The sequence below is a fragment of the Cryptomeria japonica genome, chromosome 4 (assembly GCF_030272615.1).
Source record: "Cryptomeria japonica chromosome 4, Sugi_1.0, whole genome shotgun sequence".
Taxonomy (NCBI): domain Eukaryota; kingdom Viridiplantae; phylum Streptophyta; class Pinopsida; order Cupressales; family Cupressaceae; genus Cryptomeria; species Cryptomeria japonica.
Window position 1 is genome coordinate 576,254,224 of NC_081408.1, and position 19,546 is coordinate 576,273,769.

The 19,546-nt window shown below is 36.4% G+C and overlaps 1 protein-coding gene across 1 annotated transcript; it reads left to right on the forward strand.

The window, feature by feature from the left end:
* The first annotated feature begins 688 nt into the window (after window positions 1–688).
* On the forward strand, window positions 689–2,909 carry LOC131071053 (3-hydroxy-3-methylglutaryl-coenzyme A reductase 1-like). The gene is made up of 3 exons (XM_058006749.1): window positions 689–1,691; window positions 1,839–2,020; window positions 2,140–2,909. Exons 1-3 carry the CDS (start codon window positions 769–771, stop codon window positions 2,724–2,726), a joined length of 1,692 nt encoding a protein of 563 aa, XP_057862732.1. The 5' UTR covers window positions 689–768; the 3' UTR covers window positions 2,727–2,909.
* Window positions 2,910–19,546: the final 16,637 nt, after the last annotated feature.

Sequence of the window (19,546 nt, forward strand, 5' to 3'; positions counted from 1 at the left end):
AATATTATTTAAGGGGTCATATAGTAGAACATGTATACCAAGGTGGATCATTCTAACATAAATAATCTAGATAGATTATACAATATTTGAAAAATAAGACTCAAAAATTTTTATATTTAGATATATTATATTTAGACATAACAATTCAAATTTATTCTAAATGTTATATATCATAAAAAGAGTGACACAAAAAAAAAATATAAATGAAACTACAAACATAATCATTATAGATTGATTCATCAATAGATATACAATTGTATATCTTTCATTGATTATATTTTATTATATTGTATATCTGCTCGTTAATGCGGCTGGATGTAACGTTTGAGAAAGGGTAACGTAAAATCTATGACTTTCTGCACATGTTTCTCAATGAACAGAAAAAGTATTCAACTTCTTGGAAGCACGTGAGATGACCAGGGCTAAAACCATGACCGGCTGGCTGTTCCGTCAAAGAGGTAGCACATTTGTAAGCAGGGATTAGAATGCATCATTCATTAATCGAAAAATTGTCTTTTAATTTTAAATTAATTAATAAAGCAATCATGGTGCAATCTGATCCTCCATAGACAATTCGCACATTTGTAAGCGTAGGTCAAGTCAAATTAAATAATACTCGAAATAGAGGAACATTAGAGTTATAAATAATCGGTTTCTTTGCCTATACACAAATAAACCAAGCATCTGAGGCCTTGACTGCAGCAGAGATTCTCCGAAGCACAAGTAACACCCATTATCACGAAAACTTCCTTGTGGTTGCTCACTGCAATGGATGTTGCTGGTCTCAGAAAATCTAAAATGGTTCTCAAGGGTGAAGTAAAGAGAAAGAACGACCCTGGGAATTCAAAGCTGTTGGCATCTGATGCCCTGCTTCTCCCCTTGGGGCTCACCAACAAGTTCTTTTTTCTCGTTTTCTTCGCATCATCATATTTCCTGATGAAGAGATGGAGAGAGAAGATGGGTACCTCAACGCCTCTCCATGTTGTCAACTTTGAGGATATTGTGGCCATTGTTGCCCACTTGTCTTCCTTCATATATTTGCTGGGATTCTTTGGAATTGATTATGTCCAAAACTTTATCAGTGGAAATGATGATTTTGTTGAGGAGGCGGATATCAACATTCCTCCAGCAACCTGTGGGATAGAAGACAAAGAAGAAATTATTGTTAAGAAACCTGAGGTCCAGCTCAAGGGAATTAACCTTGGTGACAACGACGATGCAGACATTGCAGCTGCTGTATGTAATGGTACTGTGGCCTCCTATTCTCTTGAATCTTCACTTGGGGACTGCAAGAGAGCTGCCTATGTGAGGAGGAGTGCCTTGGAGATCATGACTGGGAGATCGCTTGATGGGCTGCCCTTGGAGGGATTTGATTATCAGTCCATTCTTGGGCAGTGCTGTGAGATGCCTGTGGGTTATGTACAAATCCCTGTGGGTGTAGCAGGGCCCTTACTAGTCAATAGGTTAGAGTACATGGTGCCCATGGCAACCACAGAAGGGTGTCTGGTGGCCAGCACCAACAGAGGTTGCAAGGCCATTCTTATGAGTGGCGGGGCCACAAGCATTCTTCTCAGAGATGGTATGACTAGGGCTCCTGTTGTGAGATTTCAGAGTGCCAAGAGGGCTGCGGAACTCAAGTTCTATATTGAGGATCCCGCAAACTCTGATAACCTCTGTGACATTTTCAACAGGTAGTTGTTTCTTTTCCAGATCCACCATTTCATTTAGCACGCACTATTTGTGACAATATTTTATTGGTGTTGGCTCGGTGGGTATTGAAATAAAGCCATATTTTCAAAATAACTGATACGTGCTTTTGGTGCACTTATTTTCAACAGGACAAGCAGATTTGCTAGGCTACAAGGTATCAAATGTGCTATTGCAGGCAAGAATTTGTACATGAGATTCTCATGTTTCACTGGAGATGCCATGGGCATGAATATGGTCTCCAAGGGTGTTCAGAATGTCTTGGATTATCTTCAAATTGCTTTCCCTGACATGGATGTTATTAGCGTTTCTGGTAATTTCAGTCCTCCAATTTTTATTTATTTTTGGGTGTTTTACTTCTACACCATGTAATTGCATTAAATTGTACTTTAAATAAGTGGGCTAATTTTGTAAATTGGTTTCTGTTATTAGGCAATTTCTGTGCAGACAAGAAGCCCGCAGCAGTAAACTGGATTGAAGGCCGTGGGAAATCGGTAGTGTGCGAGGCCATCATTACAGAGACGGTTGTGAACAAGGTGTTAAAGACAACAGTTCCAGCATTGTTGGAGCTGAACATGCTCAAGAACTTGACTGGATCTGCAATGGCAGGCGCCATGGGAGGATTCAATGCCCATGCTGCCAACATTGTGTCAGCCGTGTTCATTGCAACAGGCCAAGATCCTGCCCAGAATGTGGAGAGCTCCCACTGTCTTACAATGATGGAGGGTGTGAATGGGGGAAAGGACCTGCACATTTCGGTGAGCATGCCATGCATAGAAGTGGGGACGGTGGGAGGAGGGACTCAGTTGGGATCACAGGCGGCATGCTTGAACATGCTTGGAGTGAAAGGAGCAAATAGGACATCTCCTGGTGAGAATGCTCAGAACTTGGCAAGAATAGTGGCAGCTGCAGTAATGGCAGGAGAACTGTCTCTCATGTCTGCTCTTGCTGCAGGCCAGCTCGTCAAAAGCCACATGAAGTACAACCGATCAAGCAAAGATGTGAAAACAGCAGCCTAAACAGAATGGTTTAAACATAGCCCACTACAAGAGTTGAGGCATCCACATCATTCTGTGGAAATCTCATACTAGTCCAAAACAGTCGTCCAAAACAGAGGATCGCTTTGTCCCATATCGGGTAATGCAACATTGAGCAAACCAAGCCCATATTAAGGATATAAAACATGGATCTATTAGGAGTTCCATATCTGTAGTCCTCATACAAATAGTTTATGAGCCATTCATTCAATTTTATTTTTCTATTAATTTAAAATTGTTAATAATTATGTTTAAATTTTTTTTTTAAATGATTGTGAAAAATTATTTTTCTTTAATTTTTTTTAATCATACAATTATAAAATTAAAAATTTTCAAACAAAATATATACATATTGTAAAACCACTTTTAAGTGTACCTTTCGGTCTTATGGGACAGGTCAATCACAACCTCCGTCTATTTTTTATTATTGTTAGTTCCTGCCATTGCAAGATACTACTCCATCTATTCAATCCAATTTTTGAATTAATTTCACAATACATAGAATTAAAAATTTGAATAACAATACTATAATATGTAATTAAATTTCTTATTTAATGCTTTAAAAAAATCATTTATCTCTCTTCCTATTGATTCATGTTTGAAATAGCCAGTATAGAAATTATTTTTTATTTTTATTTTTATATTACATATCTAATGTGTGGTTGTCAATTGATATATGTCATTTTATTTAATGTCAATTTTTCTAAGTCATATTTATGGGCATCCAGACGTGTCACAAGAAAAAAATTTGCAGACAACTAGCAATTGAGGAACTAGGATAGAGGACTAGGATAGAGGACCTAGTGGTTGGGCACCCTAACTTTCAGCTTCTCAAAATCCTACATGAATATTTCAAATCACTCCCAATTTTTTTACAGCACCTTACTTGGCAAGTCCCCTACTTATAACTAAGGTTTCAAAGCTACCTCATCAAATATGATGCCACATGAAAATGCTTTTTGAACAAGGTATCCGAAAAAAGCCCCCAAAAAAGGTGAGACCAATAGTCCTGCATAAGGGGAACCCATACTTGTGCAGTCGATGTGGCATCACATGATTGGTTGCTTTAATATTAGTGACATAGTTGAAAAGGAGGACAAGTGTAATATAAATTAGTTTACTATTGTAAAATATTTGGCAATTGCTTTATTTAGTAATTTTAAAATAAGAGTGTCATGTGAAAAATCATCTAACACAATGAGATTAAAAATAAATTATATTTTAAAGTCAATTTTTTTAGACAACAAGGTTGACATGAGACATTCATTTCTGAAACATGTAAATATAGATTCATTTACTTCATAAAGAGATTTGCTAACAAAAGAAAATCTCAATCACTTGTTACACGAGGGCAACATAAGTAGTCTAAGATGGTTATGAGATAGTGAACTTGATTTTTTTAATGTACATAAATATTTCTAGATGGTTTTAAATAATATATTATATTTGATATAATACTAATTATTAAATTTATTTTTCATTTAATAGTATATTTATTTGTGATTTTCTCATATAGAATTTAATATTTATTATTATTATATATTATGTTTTATTATTTAGAATATTAAATAAAAAATATAATATAGCATAATTAATGCATATAATAATTTATTTATTTTTTAGATAAGTGCTATCTATTATGGGGATAGCGCCCTATATTGATAATAATCAAGATTACATATGCACCGGACCCCAAAAGGATATGGACCATCCTATAAAAACAATAAACAATCATCATCCAATCACAGCCAATGCCACTACACAAGCCTCAGAATAGTTGCAATGTGATCACCCAAAGTCGCCACCTTTTCAATATTGTTTTTTGACAACCAGCCTAGGTCTTCATTCATCATCCTTCGAAATGGGCCCAATTCTATAGTGGAGACCCCTACACAAAATACATCCCAAGCATTGCCCATAAACTTTTCCTTCTTTGACCGCAACTCTTTCGCAGCAACCTGAATCTCATCTTTAGAGCCTGAAACATCCACATCCGAGAGGAAGCACGCATGATTGAAGAATGGGCCCAATATGATCACCCACTCCTCTTTTAGCTCCATGACAACATTGCCTACTGCGTTGGCATCTACATCCCTGACAAACCTGTCCATTTTCTCAATGTATGCCTCCTTGGAAGGAAGAATGTCCACTAGCATGCAAAGAATGGTCTTGTAGATCAATCCATCACACCAGTGCCTATCTCCACTGAACGCCTCCTCAACGATCACAACAATCATTGCCTTCCCTTTGACATCAATGTCAAACAATCGGTCACATTTCTCTGCCAAAGACTCATCACGACCCATACAACTCAACCCGAAGTGATGAACCATGATTCTATGGCAACTAAGAAGAAAGCTTCCACAAACACAAGATCCAAATTTTGCAAATTACTAAACAAAAAACTACCCTACGAATCCTCCATACTTCCTAAAATAGCCAGTTGGGAAACAATTTCATGGTTTCCTCTTGAATGAACTCCAAGCAAATCTGCCTCTGTTGTCTAAGAAAAGAAAGGAGAGTGTTGTATTAAGTACGTGTCATCACCCACACCACATGATGAAGTCCTCAAACTCAACTTGTCTCCCGAACACGCAAAGAAAAGGAAATTAGATCTACCTAATCCTTGCTCTAGGGATTGATGATTTCTCCTTAATCAAGATCTACAATAGAGCGTCCAGAGTCTCCTCTGCCGAAGACAAATGTCTGGAACATAGACTGCATATTCCCATATTGGCCAGGCAATCCACCGTTGTGTTGCCTTCTCAGTATGAGTGTGTAAAAGCACATTCAAAGATGTGCCCTATAAGGTGTTGGCTCCTAGGGATCCAATAGTCTAGCTTCCAGTCCGTTAATAGCTGGTTAGATATGCCATTGAGGATAACCTATAGATCACCTTCAATTATAACCTTTTGTACCCCTTTCTCCACACACCATTCAAGGCCTGTGTCGAGTGTTGTTACATCGGCAATGTTGTTAGTCAATACTCCCATTGGGCCATTTTTAGCCTCCACCATATCGCCGGACTCATCATAGATTATTTTCTCATATCCAGACTCACCCGGATTCCCTCTGCTAGCCCCATATAAGTTCATTTTCAAAAACCTAGAGGGAGGAGGAGTCCACTTAATATTTTTTCTATAGGATTTTGAGTCAGAGAATTCGTAGTCGTTGTTCTTCGACAATAGCCAAATGTTTTCCATAGCAATGTCCCATTTTGTATATGTTTTATAAGTTCTACCAAGATTGTTAACATTAACCACTTCTTCAATGGCATGTTTGATCTTTGGTATAAGGACATCAACTTCCAAAGCCTCGTCATTAAAAATACAGTGGTTTCTCTCCTTCCAAAGGTGCCATGTCAACATAGATGGACTCACCACCCAAAGAATAACCCATTTAGAATACTTTGTCGTATATGGCCAAGAGAAGAGAAAATCTTTTAGAAACTAATTCCTGACCAGATGACATTGCAAACAATCAAGGAGCCAGTCCGAACAACACTTTGCGAAGGGGCACCAAAAAAGTAAATGCTCGATCGTCTCTCCATCTTTCTTACATAATGTGCATACACTAGGTCCCGAGATGCCAATCAATTTTAGTCTCTCCCCTGTAAGAATGCGTCCATGCAACGCGATCCACAAAAAAGTACCTACCTTAGGTACAATACTTTTATACCAACACAATGCCCCAGGCCACTCAATGTCTTTTTCTTTGTGTCTTTGTAATTCATATCCTAGTTGCACTTTGTACACACCTGATTTGGCCACACACCACAACTAGTTGTCCTCTTCACAATTGTAGTGGATCTTTTTCTTACTACAAAGCAATTCTTCTAGTTTCTTCCAATTTTCCTGATTTCATTCTCCCACCTCTTTCCAGATTATCAGGGTGGCAGAGCTAGGCACGTGTTGCATATAGTCTGCAACAAAGGGGCCAACTGAGGCTTCCACCGATTGACCCAATATTTGTCCTAGAAAGCCTTAGCCAGGGGGGTATCTCCATTCCATGAGTCTCTCCAAAACCTTGCCCTTTCTCCATTACCAATTTTCCAAGTCAAATGCTCCGTAATAATTCTTCTACTTCCTCAAATAAATCACCAAATAGGGGATCCTCCATCTGAATTTGCGAATGTGAAAATTCTTTTCGGGTCTAGGGAGTCTTTTTAGGAAAGAAGTTGGTCTCTTGGGCGAGTAAGAAACAAGATTCTGTATCCTTATTTACTAGTGAAGTTGAGTACATTGCTACTGCTAGTAATTATACTCAGATAGTTTGGATGAAGCAAATGTTGATAGATATCAAAGTTATTCATGATGAGCCTATTGTCATTTACTGTGATAATTCTAGTGATATAAACATGTCAAAGAATCTTGTGCAACATTCAAAGACTAAGCATATATCAATCAAATACAATTACTTGCGAGAGCAAGTTAGTGAAGAGAAGGTGAAGTTGGAATATGTATCTGCAAAGGAACAAATTTATGACATTTTCACTAAGCCTTTGCTGCAGATACATTTATTTACTTGAGAAACAAGTTAGGGGTATCCACCCCTCCTGATGAGAACTAGGTGCATTGAGTTTCATCGATCCGGTTGATTTCAAAGCCTTATTCTTTTTTCTAGATTGGTGTCTTGGTGTTGCACCTTTGCTGGATTAGTCTAGTGATTTGGTTGTGTATCCCAGGGAGAGAGAGATTCATGTTTCTATTTTGGGAGAGAGTTTGGTTTTCTATTTTGGAGATCTTTGGCATTGTTTTAAAAGGGGGAGAGAGATCATCTGAAAAACTGCACTATATATCTTGATCTTAGGAGGAGTTTGTTCATGATATCTTCTTTCTTTGCATTGACTATTTTTCACATTCATATGTTGCCATCAATGTCAAAGGGGGATATTGCTGGAGTTGTTGGATTGTTGTTGCTAGGATATGTTGTTGTCAATGATGTCAACATATTCCTATGGTTTGTTCCAGTGAGTTTGGGAAGATCTTTTGATCTGGTTTTGTAGTTTGGTTATGTTCATCACTGCTTTGTAGAATCCATTATATCCTCTGGTATGTTTTGATATGATCAGATATTGTACTGAGGTTTTGGGATATTGTTTATTAAAATCTTGTGTATCTTCATTTCAGATGGTTCATGATTTTGTACCCTGCAAGTTATTTTTCTTTTTGGCAGTCGTTGATTGGCTGTGTTCTTGAGCTTTATGATGTTGATCAAAGAAGATTTGATAAGTGGCGTTGGTGCAACCATTGGTGATGATTCTAAAGTGCTTCCTAGTCATTTCCTATTTATTTTAGCAATCCGCATTGATCGTTGTGCGATATTTTTATGATTTTATCAACCGGTATTGATTTTCATGTTAAGTGGTATTTCTAATGGTGTAGCATGTTACAGTTCATCTTGGCATGATTTCTAGTGGATGTGATCATTTGGGAATTTGAATTAGGACCATTCTATGTAATGTAAATCATTATATTAGTCTGGTGATCGATCTTTCTATCTTGTAATGTAATTTTTGTAATTGTGAGTTGAGGGGTGAGGGTTTAGTCAACCTTGTTATCAAGGTTGATGAGTTGTATATATATGTGAGTTATTCACTTAGTTTTGGTGTTGGTATTGTGTCTGCATTATCAGAGAGAGGTGAATGTGTGAACAAGAGATTTATCAATCAGTGAAGTGTTGAGGTGAGATTGGTGTTGCAAAGAAGACAACTGTGCTTAACCAAAACTGTCATCAGGCATTTGTAGATGCTATCATTGCAATTCATTTCTTTCGGATTGTAGTCTGAATCATATTGTAAGTCAGTGAGACTTCCTTGAGGGTTGTATCCTTCTGGGCAAATGTATTTTGAGCAGTGAGCTCTAGGCAGTGTTCCTGAATACATGTGCATTCTCCATTGTAATATTTTCACATACTACTGTAGAGTATCATCTTACTGTGGGTAGGTTCCCACCGTAGTTTTTCCCTTAACCGGATTTTCCATGTCAAAAGTCTTGGTGTTGTGTGTTGTGTTGTTAATTTTCTTATCTGTTCATTGTTGCAGTTTATCATTTTTATTTTGGAGTTTAATTTTCAGAATCCGATGAAGACTGGTTCACCGCCCCCCCCCTTCTCAGTCTTCCCTCTTGATTGCTGCCAACAAAGAAATTAACATATTTTATATGAAATTGAGTATTTTGAAAATATTAAAAGTGTTCATTCAAGTATATTGTGATTATCTAAATTGTGACATTATTCATAAATTCTAGCAATCACTCTTTGGTGTGAAATGGGTATTCTTAAGAGGTGTGGAAAGTCAATTAGAGAAATTTTCATTATAATTTTTGCATTCACTTATGCAGTACATGAGGTCAATTGGTAGGCGATTTTTAAATTGATGTTGTTTGTGTAAATAAGGTCCCAATGGAGATGTGGAATGTTCAAATGAACTATGCATCCACATAATGGTAAATAGAGCGAGAGAGAGGGGAAAATATGAGAGATAGGATAGGGATAGGTAGAGGTAGAAGAGATAAATATATGGAAAGGTGGAGATAAAAATATAAAGATAGATATTAGAAGTAATAGATACAGAGAGAGAGAGAGAGAGAGAGAGAGAGAGAGAGAGAGAGAGAGAGAGAGAGAGAGAGAGAGAGAGAGAGAGAGAGAGAGAGAGAGAGAGAGAGAGAGATGAGTAGAGAGAGATGGAGAGGTAATAAGATAGAGATAGAGGGGAAGATGGAAGAATAAATATGGAGAGAAAGAGATAGAGGAAAAGAGATAAATACAAAGGTCTAGAGAGAGAGAGAGAGAGAGAGAGGTACAAGGAAAGATAAAGATAGAGAGATAGGTAAATAGAAAGGGATAGATAAAGAGGAAGAGATAAAGAGGAAAAGATAAAGACAAACCTAGATGGTGATATAGAGTGATAGAGAGAGAGGGAGAGAGAGATAAATAGAGAGAACTAGAGATAAATAAATATAGATGGAGATAGAAATAAGAGGTGATAGAGAGAGGAGGACGGAAAGAGGGAGAAAGGGAGAAACGAAAAAAAGGATAATTAGAGATCTAGATAAATAAATATGAAGAGAGGGCTCAAGATAAATAGGCTGATAAGGAGAGGAGGGAAAGAGGTTGAGATAGATCTATGAGAAGAGAGAGAAATATGGGAAGAGAAAGGGAGATAGGTAGGGGACATGGATGAATAAAGAGTGGGAGAGATAGGTAGATGAGGGAAAGTAGATAAGGGTGAGAGAGAAGAGGGGGGAATGGATTGAGATGGGTGGAGAGAGAGAGAGAGAGAGAGAGAGAGAGAGAGAGAGAGAGAGAGAGAGAGAGAGAGGTGATATGAATTAAATAAAATGTATGAATTAGGAAGATGATAAATCTTTATTGTTAGGCTCAATATAGAAAGCTAATTTACTGAGAGGGGAGGGGTGAATCAGTACTCCAAAACTTTTCCTTTGTAATAACCTTACTATTATGCATAAACAGAATAGTGCAGTAACATAAAATAAAACTATAATCAATAGATAACAATCATACATGATTCACTCCATAACGCATATATTTTGGTCATGCAGAAACTCTTGGTTAGAGAGAAAAACTGCGGTGGGGATGGCACCCACAACTTCATTACTGCAATAATAAAGAATGCTCGGTTAGAGCTATATTTAGCTATTTCTGATAGCTTACCCTGTTAGGAGTATTAAGATCAATTAGATCTACCTTACTAAAGGATTTGTACGACACTATATAAGTGTAGCACCTGGTTAAAGGATTTACAATTTATAGACTTGGTTAGAGTCTTTTACCCTATTAAAGGTTTCTCTTACAACTTCAAAATATTACAATATAATCATTACAAATATCTGCAACTTTACATCTGAAATGTTAAAGCAGATTCTATGTGCTCTAAATAAGATTACCTAGCTTGTAGCATACCTCGGTAACCCATAATGAAACTCAGTAAACCCTTCTGTTTACTCTGTTCTTCGACTGTTCACTGATAACCTTCTCGGTGACCTCTCTGTGTCTCTGTAACAGTCTTCCTTCATGTATACACACTGCTATCTCATTGCATCTCTTATCACATCATATCATGTCTTACATGTCTAACCCTAGAATCATGCTGTATATATAGATCTCTTATAGCGGTGATCTGATTCATTGCTTCGATCTTACAAAAAGATTCTTCAATTAAACAAAATATCTCATAGGATAGATTGATCTTGTAATCATGCACAATCTCCTAGTGCAATTTCCAATGCAAAAAACGGTTAGATGTGCCTCGATCTTGTAACACGTTTTCATGTGCATGTCCAAGTTCAATGTATCTAGTAAGACGTTTCACTCAATGAGTTAACTTTACCACTTTGTAGCCATGAACCTTTACTCGGTAAATAGCTCGGTGAATACTGTGTTCTGTGACTGCTTTCTTTAGTAACAGACTAGACTGTTCATACCGACTTCTCTATGTGTACCGACTGCATGATTTGATAATACTAACCGACTAGAATATAGTATGACTTTGGATATGAAACTAATGGCAATTTGATAAGTAGTAACATTTATTACCTACAAACTCATGTTACAAAGAAAGATGTAGGTAGATGGAGATATACATAGTGAGAGATGGAGGGATAGAGATATAAGAAGTGACATATACAGAAGAGAGAGAGAGAGAGAGAGAGAGAGAGAGAGAGAGAGAGAGAGAGAGAGAGAGAGAATGAAATATCTATATATATATAGAGAGAGAGAGGGATAGGGAGAGATGGAAAGATAAAGATAGATAAAAGATGTGATGGATACAAGTGCTAGAGAGAGACTTAGAGAGAGAGAGATCACATAGCTAGAACAATAAAAAAAAATCTTGTGTTTTTTTTTTACTTTAGACTATCATCCAAGAATGTTTTTTCAAAATTTTCAATGACTAAGGATTTTATTCATAAAGTATCTTTTCTTCTTGATAAGAAATTTAACAATTATATAAGTTTAACCTAAAAATTGAAGTGGATCTTTAGATTTTCCATTTATTAGTTTAACATAGATTTATAACTATTTTAAATTCAAATAAATAATTATGTAAAAATATGAAGAATATTAATATATTATACAAATTAATTAAATATTATATTATATTTATTTATGTAAATTATTAAATTTAAATATAACAATATTTTAGATATAAAATAAACATATAATTAACTACATATATATATATTTAATGAAAAATTAATTTTATCATATTCTATTTTTAGATATAATTATATTAAATATTTCATAAATAAATATTAATATAACTAAATAATAAATATTATATATTTAAATGAATTCCTGTGGCATTTGAAGTTTTGGTTTTCCTACCCATCAATGCAATCCAGGTCTGTGGACTCATTGACCCTTTTAGCATCGGGCCAAGTATTTGAGTGTAGTTGTTTATTTGTTTGGCAGCCAATCTATAATGCCCCCACATAGTGTCAAGGGTTTGATTGGTCACAATTTGGTGCTCTCATACCTTATTTTCCCCATTTCTTAAAAAATATGAAATAATAAATTTTTGTTTGGAAAAAATCACGAGGGACCGAATCGACATAATCCAAAGAAATTTTTACAACGCTTTCACAAATCTCTACAAACAGAATCTCATTGACAATATAAATTAATATCAGATCTTTCAGATTTTTCAGCCACCTGGAGTTGATCGAGATAGGAGATCGTGTAATAATTAAAAGTGCTCTACAATTTCTTGCTCGGTATGGGTGAAACTAGGGTTATTGGCACATGGGCTGATGTGGGCTAGGATGATCCACCGCATGTCCCACAGCTGGTCTTCATGAAGGGCAAATGGGTAGATATGGCAGTGCAGAATTGGTTGAGGGCAGACTTACAAAATTTCAGACCGGTCTCCAAGTATTTTCGGGGTTTTTTTAGAGGTCCAAGCAGTAGAAATTGGCAGAGTATGGACAGATCTGGTGAAGGGCATCAATGATTTTTGGATCGTAGGCATTTTGGTCAGGGCCCGTGGAAATTTTATATCCCAAATCATTTAAAGGGGCTTCCGGGTAATAATCTACAGAGCTGGGAGGAAAACCGTCTTATGCGAAAGTTGTGAAGTTTTCATTTGTAAATGAGACAATAAGGGTTTCTCGGCTGAACGTTGGTGAAAAGATGATGGACAAACAGTCTAACAGTAACCTGCTTGTGTTATCTTCATCACATCAAAGGGGGGATAAGGTAAGGGAATCTTTGACATTAGGAAAAGATGATAAGGTAAGTGAAAATCAAACTGGCTCTGATTTAGGTGGTGGATCTTCGCAGGTATGGGCTTCTATTCCATGCATTGATTTATTTGATTCTGTCATGGATTTGAAAGCTCATTGTTTGCATACACATGCTATTGTTGGGGAAATATGGGGGGATGCAACTAGTTTATCTAAATTTTATCATAAATTGCAGAAAAAGTGGTCTGATATGCATTATTTTCAATTACTCTTTGCAAATGCATTTATTATTGTTTTCAACTCTTCTTTTGTTATGGATGAAGTTTTAAAATCTTCACGTTACTGGTTTGGTAAAAATTTAGTGTTTGTTTTGGCTTGGAAACCATTTTATGTCCCTGCTTGGTTAAGCTTTAAATTAGTTCCTTTCTGGTCTGGCTTGCCCAAATTACCATTTGAATTTATGGACCCAGAGGTTTTGGAACAAAATACTTGTGGTTCTTTCTTATCGTCAAGATTTGATTTTGTGTGGGGGGACGTTCTGGTAAAAATATGTGTCCTGACTAACCCTAATAATGTTTGCCCTTGGATGTATATCATTAAATCTCATGAGGGTATCTGGAAGCAACCAATTAATAAGTTGGAGAAAGACTTTAGTAAAACTTCCTTGCAATTGAATGCTCCTTTGCTTATGGATTTTTCAAAATCCTTTGTTCTGGATAAGGCAGAACATTGCTTGGGTAGTAACGATAATCCATTTCTAGATAAACTATTAGTTAATGGTTCCACTAGGAAACCTCCCACTACTTTTGAGGTTAACCAGGCTATGAGGGATGTTGGAAAGCGAGAGGTTTATGTTGTGTCTCACGATCCGGATTCTGTAGGGTTATTTACAAGTAAGGATAAGATAGTAGCTCACCAGAATATTGTGGTTTCGCGGGAGAACAAGGTGGATGATCTGCTTGCAAATATCTCTACCTCAAATTGCTTGGATAAGTCACTAAATTGATGGTGGTGGGAATCCTGTCTATCATGTGAAGTCAAAAGAATACTTAGAAGGTTGTCAGGGGATTGGTCAGACTTTTGCGAAGAATGATGGGCTTGTTTTAGAGTCTAATGTTAGGGTTTCTTCTCTAGGGTTTCCTGATGATGTTATCCTCACTCAACAAGTCAAAGAATTGGTGTCTAATTCTTCGCAGCATGTTGATGTGGATGTGGATAATAATGCCACCCTAGAAAATAATATTCAGTTAGGGGACATTCTTGTTATTGTGCCAGATGAAAATCCCATTCACCAAGTACATGATCTTTTTAAAGATCATGAGCATCAGATGGATGAGGACATTACGAATAGGGTTATTTGTTCCATTGAGAATGACCTGGGGGGAATTAAATCAACCCTTCCTATTTCTGCATTTGCTACCCCTTTTGAGGTTTTGGCCTCATCAAAAGTGGACATCATATATAATTTAGCCATGACTTCTTCTAAGTCAAGTAAGAGTTTACCAATTGTTCAAACTACTCTAAGTAGGGCTTCATCTGTGGTTTCTCCTAGTAGGGGTAGGTCTCCAAAGAATAGAAAGACTCAATTGGAAATTGATGCTGGGATTCAATAGACTTTGTCTCTTTCTCCTAGTGTTGGGAAAGGGAATTATTCGATTTCTCTTGGTGATGCTATGAAAGGAAGTGGTACTCCTAAGGGTAAGAGGAGAAAGAGGTCTATTATCAGTCCTCCTGTGACTAGGTCGGGGATTGTGAAGCATATTATTCAAAGAAGTTTTGGAGAGGGAAAGTCTTCTCCATCTAAAAGAAAGAGGAGAGCAATGAGAATTATAACTTGGAACATTAGGGGCTTAAATGCCCCTAACAAGAGGTGCTTAATTAATTCCTAGATGGACTTAGTAAAGTGTGATATTTTCATGTTGCAAGAGACAAAATTGTCAAAGGAGGTTGCTGATTTGGTTTTTTCTTCTTGGAGAAAGTGGGAATTTCTCTCCTCTCCAGCCTGTGGTGCGTAAGGGGGTTTGGCATTGCTTGGGAATAACTATAACATTGAGTTTGAGCTAGTTGCTTCTACTATAAACTAGATGTTGGCCTTAGTTAAAAGAAATCTTTCGAAGGTTAAGTTTTGGCTTTTTAATATTTATGCTCCTTCTAGTATTCAAAGGAAGACTAAATTATGAGGAGAATTTAAGAGGATTTCCTCCCCTTTAAGGCATGGTCCCTTTATAATCTTTGGGGGGGATTTTAAAGCTATCACTGACTTGGGAGAAAAGAAAGGAGGTATTCTTCTTAATAAAAAAATTATGGAAGACTTTGGGATTTTCATTAAAGACATGGGTCTTTTTGATTGTCAGTTTTAGAATGGGATTTTCACATGGACAAATATGCGAAGAGATTTTTCTCAGATTGCGGAAAGGCTAGACCAATTTTTGTTGTCAGATGTTTGGACTGATTCAGAGTTTGAATTTTTTTCCTCTATTCTTCCAGTTTCGAGGTTGGATCATTTTCCAATTTCCCTATCAATTCTTGAAGATAAAGCTCCTTTTAAGTCACCTTTTAAATTTGAAACTATGTGGTTTAGAGATTCTTCCTTTTTGCCTTTGCTCAAAAAATGGTGGAGTTCTACTCCTTATTGCTCTGGATCCCGAATGTTTCAAATTGCTAAGAAGTTGAGGTTTTTGAAATTTAATATTAGAGAATGGAATATCTTGGATTTTAAGAACATATTTCAAGAAAAACAGAGGATTCAAGATATGATTGGATGTCTTAATTCACATGTGATTCAACATGGTATAGTGCCTCTTGTTTTTGAAGAACTAAAATTGCTAAAAGCAGAGCTTGAAGAAGTTTTTTCCAAAGAAGAAATCTATTGGAGACAGAAATCGAGGGAGATATGGCTTTCAGATGGTGATTGAAATACAAAAAAAATTCACTCTTCAACAAAAATAAGAGAAGTAGAAATAGGGTATCTTGTATTGAGTGTCCAAATGGCAGACTTTTAACAGAACAGGAGGATATTGCTTCAAAGGCAGTTAGGTTTTTTAAGTCACTATTGTCTTCAGAGCATGGAGGTCTTCATAATAACATTTCTTCTTATATTCCTTCTTTGGTATCTTCGAAAGATAATAAAATGTTGATGTCTCCTTTTTCTTTGGATGAAGTTAAAAATATTGTTTTTGCAATGAACCCTGATAAGGCTCCGGGACCGGATGGCTTTACTCTTTTATTTTTTAAGAAATGCTGGGATTTTTTGGGAAATGATGTTTTATTGGCCCTCGAGGAAGCTAGAAGGAATAGGTCTATTTTGAAAGAGCTTAATACTACAATGATTTCAATTATTCCTAAAAAATAGTTTACCAATACATTTGCTGATTTTCGCCCTATTGCTTTATGTAATACTTTATACAAGATTTTTACCAAGGCTATTTCTTTAAGGTTGGCTAAAATTCTACCTAGGATCATTTCTTTAGAACAAGGTGGTTTTGTTCTGGGAAGGGAGACAATAGAGGGAGCTATAGTGGTGCATGAGGTTCTGCATTCTATTTCTCCTCAGAGAATCCCGACCATGATCCTTAAATTAGATATGATGAAAGCATATGATAGAGTAGAATGAGGGGCGTTGTGTGTTGTTCTACTTAAATTGGGCTTTTCCAAGGCATGGGTCAAATGGATTCGTGCTTTTATTTCTTCTACAAGGTTCTCAGTTCTAATTAATGGCTCCCCTTGTTGTTTTTTCTCCTCTTCTAGGGGTTTGAGGCAGGGGGATCACCTGTATCCTTTCTTGTTCATTCTTCTAGCTGAAACATTTAGTTGGGCTATAAGAGCCGCTAAGTTGGGAGGGCTTTGGAAGGGAATTAGGATTTAGAATGTTCCACAAAGAATTTCACATTGCTTGTTTGCAGATGATACCTTGTTATTTGGTCAAGCCTCTTTGGGTGAGGCAAGAGTGATAAAAGGGATAATACAAACTTATGCATCCTTTTCTGGTCAGAGAGCCAATGTTGATAAGTCAAAGATTTTTTTCCTTCATGCTTCACAATTGGTTCAAGATAGATTGAAGATTTTTTGGGGATTTGCATCTGGAGATCTTCCTTGTTCTTATCTTGGTATACTTTTCTTCATTAGGCATGATAGAATTGAGTTTTGGGATAAGATCATTTCAGTTATCTCTAGAAGGATCCTATCCTAGAATCATAGATGGTTATCTTTGGCTGGTAAGATTGTTCTTATTAAGTTTGTCCTAAATGTTGTTCCTATTTATCTCATGTTTGTTTTGCAGCCTCCGAAAGCGGCTCTTGTTAGTTTGCAAGATACTCTTAGGTCCTTCCTTTAGAGTAATAATAAAGATGGTAAGAAGAAACTCCCTCTGGTAGCATGGGATAAAGTTTGTTTGCCTAAACAACTTGGGGGCATAGGCATTAGGAGTCTAAAAAGTCAAAATTTAGCCTTAGGTGCTAAGTTGGTTTGGAAATTGTATGAGAGACCATTCTCCTTTTGGGCACAGATTATGTTTGCTAAATATTTAAATAATGGACCAAGAGAGTATGTTTTTCAAGTTTCTAATTTACCATCTGGTTAAGCTATTTGGAATTTTCTATGTAAATGTAGATCAGTGATTTTGCCTCATCTCTCATGGATTGTTCATAATGGTAGAAAGGTCAAGTTTTGGGGGGAATTTTGGAATGGACATCCCCCTCTGGTGAACTCGAGGGATTGGTCTCCTTTAATTTCCACTCTTTCTTCCCTTTGGGGTGTCTTGGTGGCTGATTATTTTGAAATTGAGTATAGTGGGAATCTTAAGGTGGCAAAATGGAAATCAATTGATTTTTAAGATATTGATCAAAATGTGAAATTGGAATATGAAAAGATGTTGGGGGAGAGAGTAATAATTCTTTCTGATGCTAACGATGAACTTATCTTGACAAGGAATATCTCTGGTAAGTACACAGTTAAAGATGGCTATAATTCTCTCTTGGTTGCTAAAGATTTATCTACTTGGCCATACAATTTGTTTTGGCATATGACTTGCCTCCCAAAGGATGGTGCTTTTGCTTGGTTAGTAGTGCAGGACAGGGTCCTTACAGGAATGAGGTTGGACAGGTTGGGTATTACTGCAGTATTTTCTTGTGTCTTTTGTAATAAAAATTTAGAATCCTCTCCACACTTGTTTCTTCACTGTGATTTTGCTTATGCTTGCTGGCAGTGGTTGTTTGAAAAGCTCAATCTATCCTTTGTTATTGGTAAGGATCTCCTTTCCCACTTTAGAGCTTGGCCTCTCCTGTTTGCCTCATCTTGCTATGCATGTCTTTGGATTATTTCTCCATCTATTGTGATTTGGAATATTTGGTTAGAGCGTAATAATATGATTCTTAAACAAACAAGTTCTTCCTTGGCTGAGGTTTTATTGAGGATTGAATCTTCCATCTCTGAAGTTGCTTTGTCTTTTATCAATAAGAATTTGGAAACCCTTACCTCTTTTTCTCATTGAGATGGTAGGGTAACTCGAGTTTGGAGAATGTTATCAGTCTTACCTTCTCATGGATCTATTTTAAATAAGACTAATGCTATAAGTAAGAGAAATTTTGCTTGCTGGAAGCCTCCTCTGCAAGGGCACTTTAAATTGAATTTTGATGGTGCTTCTCATGGGAACCCTGGCCTGGCAGGGGCAAGTGTGGTAATTTATGATCATAAGGTAAGATTTATTCAGGCTCGTTGTCATGCGATTGGTTTCAAGTCTAACAATTATGCAAAATTCTTTGCTTTGTCCTTTGGTTTGGATATGGCTATATCTTTGGGAATTAAGGACTTGATAATTGAGGGTGATTCTATGGTTATTATTCAGAGTGTCATGAAAAAGAAGTCGAAACGTTGGCAATTATAATATATACTTGATCATATTTTGCAAAAATTTGATTTTTTTAAATTCCTTCTTGATTTCCTACTGTTATAGGCAAGTGAATAAGATTGTAGATTTCCTGGCTAACTTAGCCATTGACAATGATGCTAATATGTGGGAGATAAGTGTGGATGAGATCCCTTCCTTGGTTTCGGAATATTTGAAGTAAAGAAGGGCATAGTTGTATTCTTCATCAACCTCCTTATTTGGTGTGGCTTTTCTTTGGTATGGGTTCTACTATGCTTGATCACAATGTTTATTTTGAAAGGGTCTCTGATTATGGTTTCCTTTCTGCTATGTGGTATCATTCTAACCAGTGGTTTGGAGAATTGTGTTTCATAGATAGGGGTGGTTATGACTGGTGTTTTTTAGCAGCAATTGATATGCATCCTTCGGTGATCATACTTTAATCTTCCTTATATATGCTTCTGTTGGCGGCTTCCTTTATATCTAATGTGGCTTATGTAATTGGGATGGGTTTTTTGATGTACTATGCCAATGGACATTTGGTATTGGGTAGAATAGGCTTGTGTTACTTAAGCAATACTAAAGGGTTTTCTTACTGGTTCTTTCCCTTCAGTGCTTTTTGAACCAAACACTGTAAAAAACTTTTAAAAATTAATATAGTTCAGTGGTTCTATCCACTTTTATCAAAAAAAATTATATATATTATATATTTAATTTTCAAATACTATATTAGAAAA

What these genes read in the sequence shown, in the direction of transcription:
- LOC131071053 (XM_058006749.1), top strand. Translation starts at nt 769, where the DNA reads ATGGATGTTGCTGGTCTCAGAAAATCTAAAATGGTTCTCAAGGGTGAA. An exon ending in CTCTGTGACATTTTCAACAG is followed by an intron (nt 1,692 to 1,838) that starts GTAGTTGTTTCT and finishes TATTTTCAACAG; the next exon opens with GACAAGCAGATTTGCTAGGC. An exon ending in GGATGTTATTAGCGTTTCTG is followed by an intron (nt 2,021 to 2,139) that starts GTAATTTCAGTC and finishes TTCTGTTATTAG; the next exon opens with GCAATTTCTGTGCAGACAAG.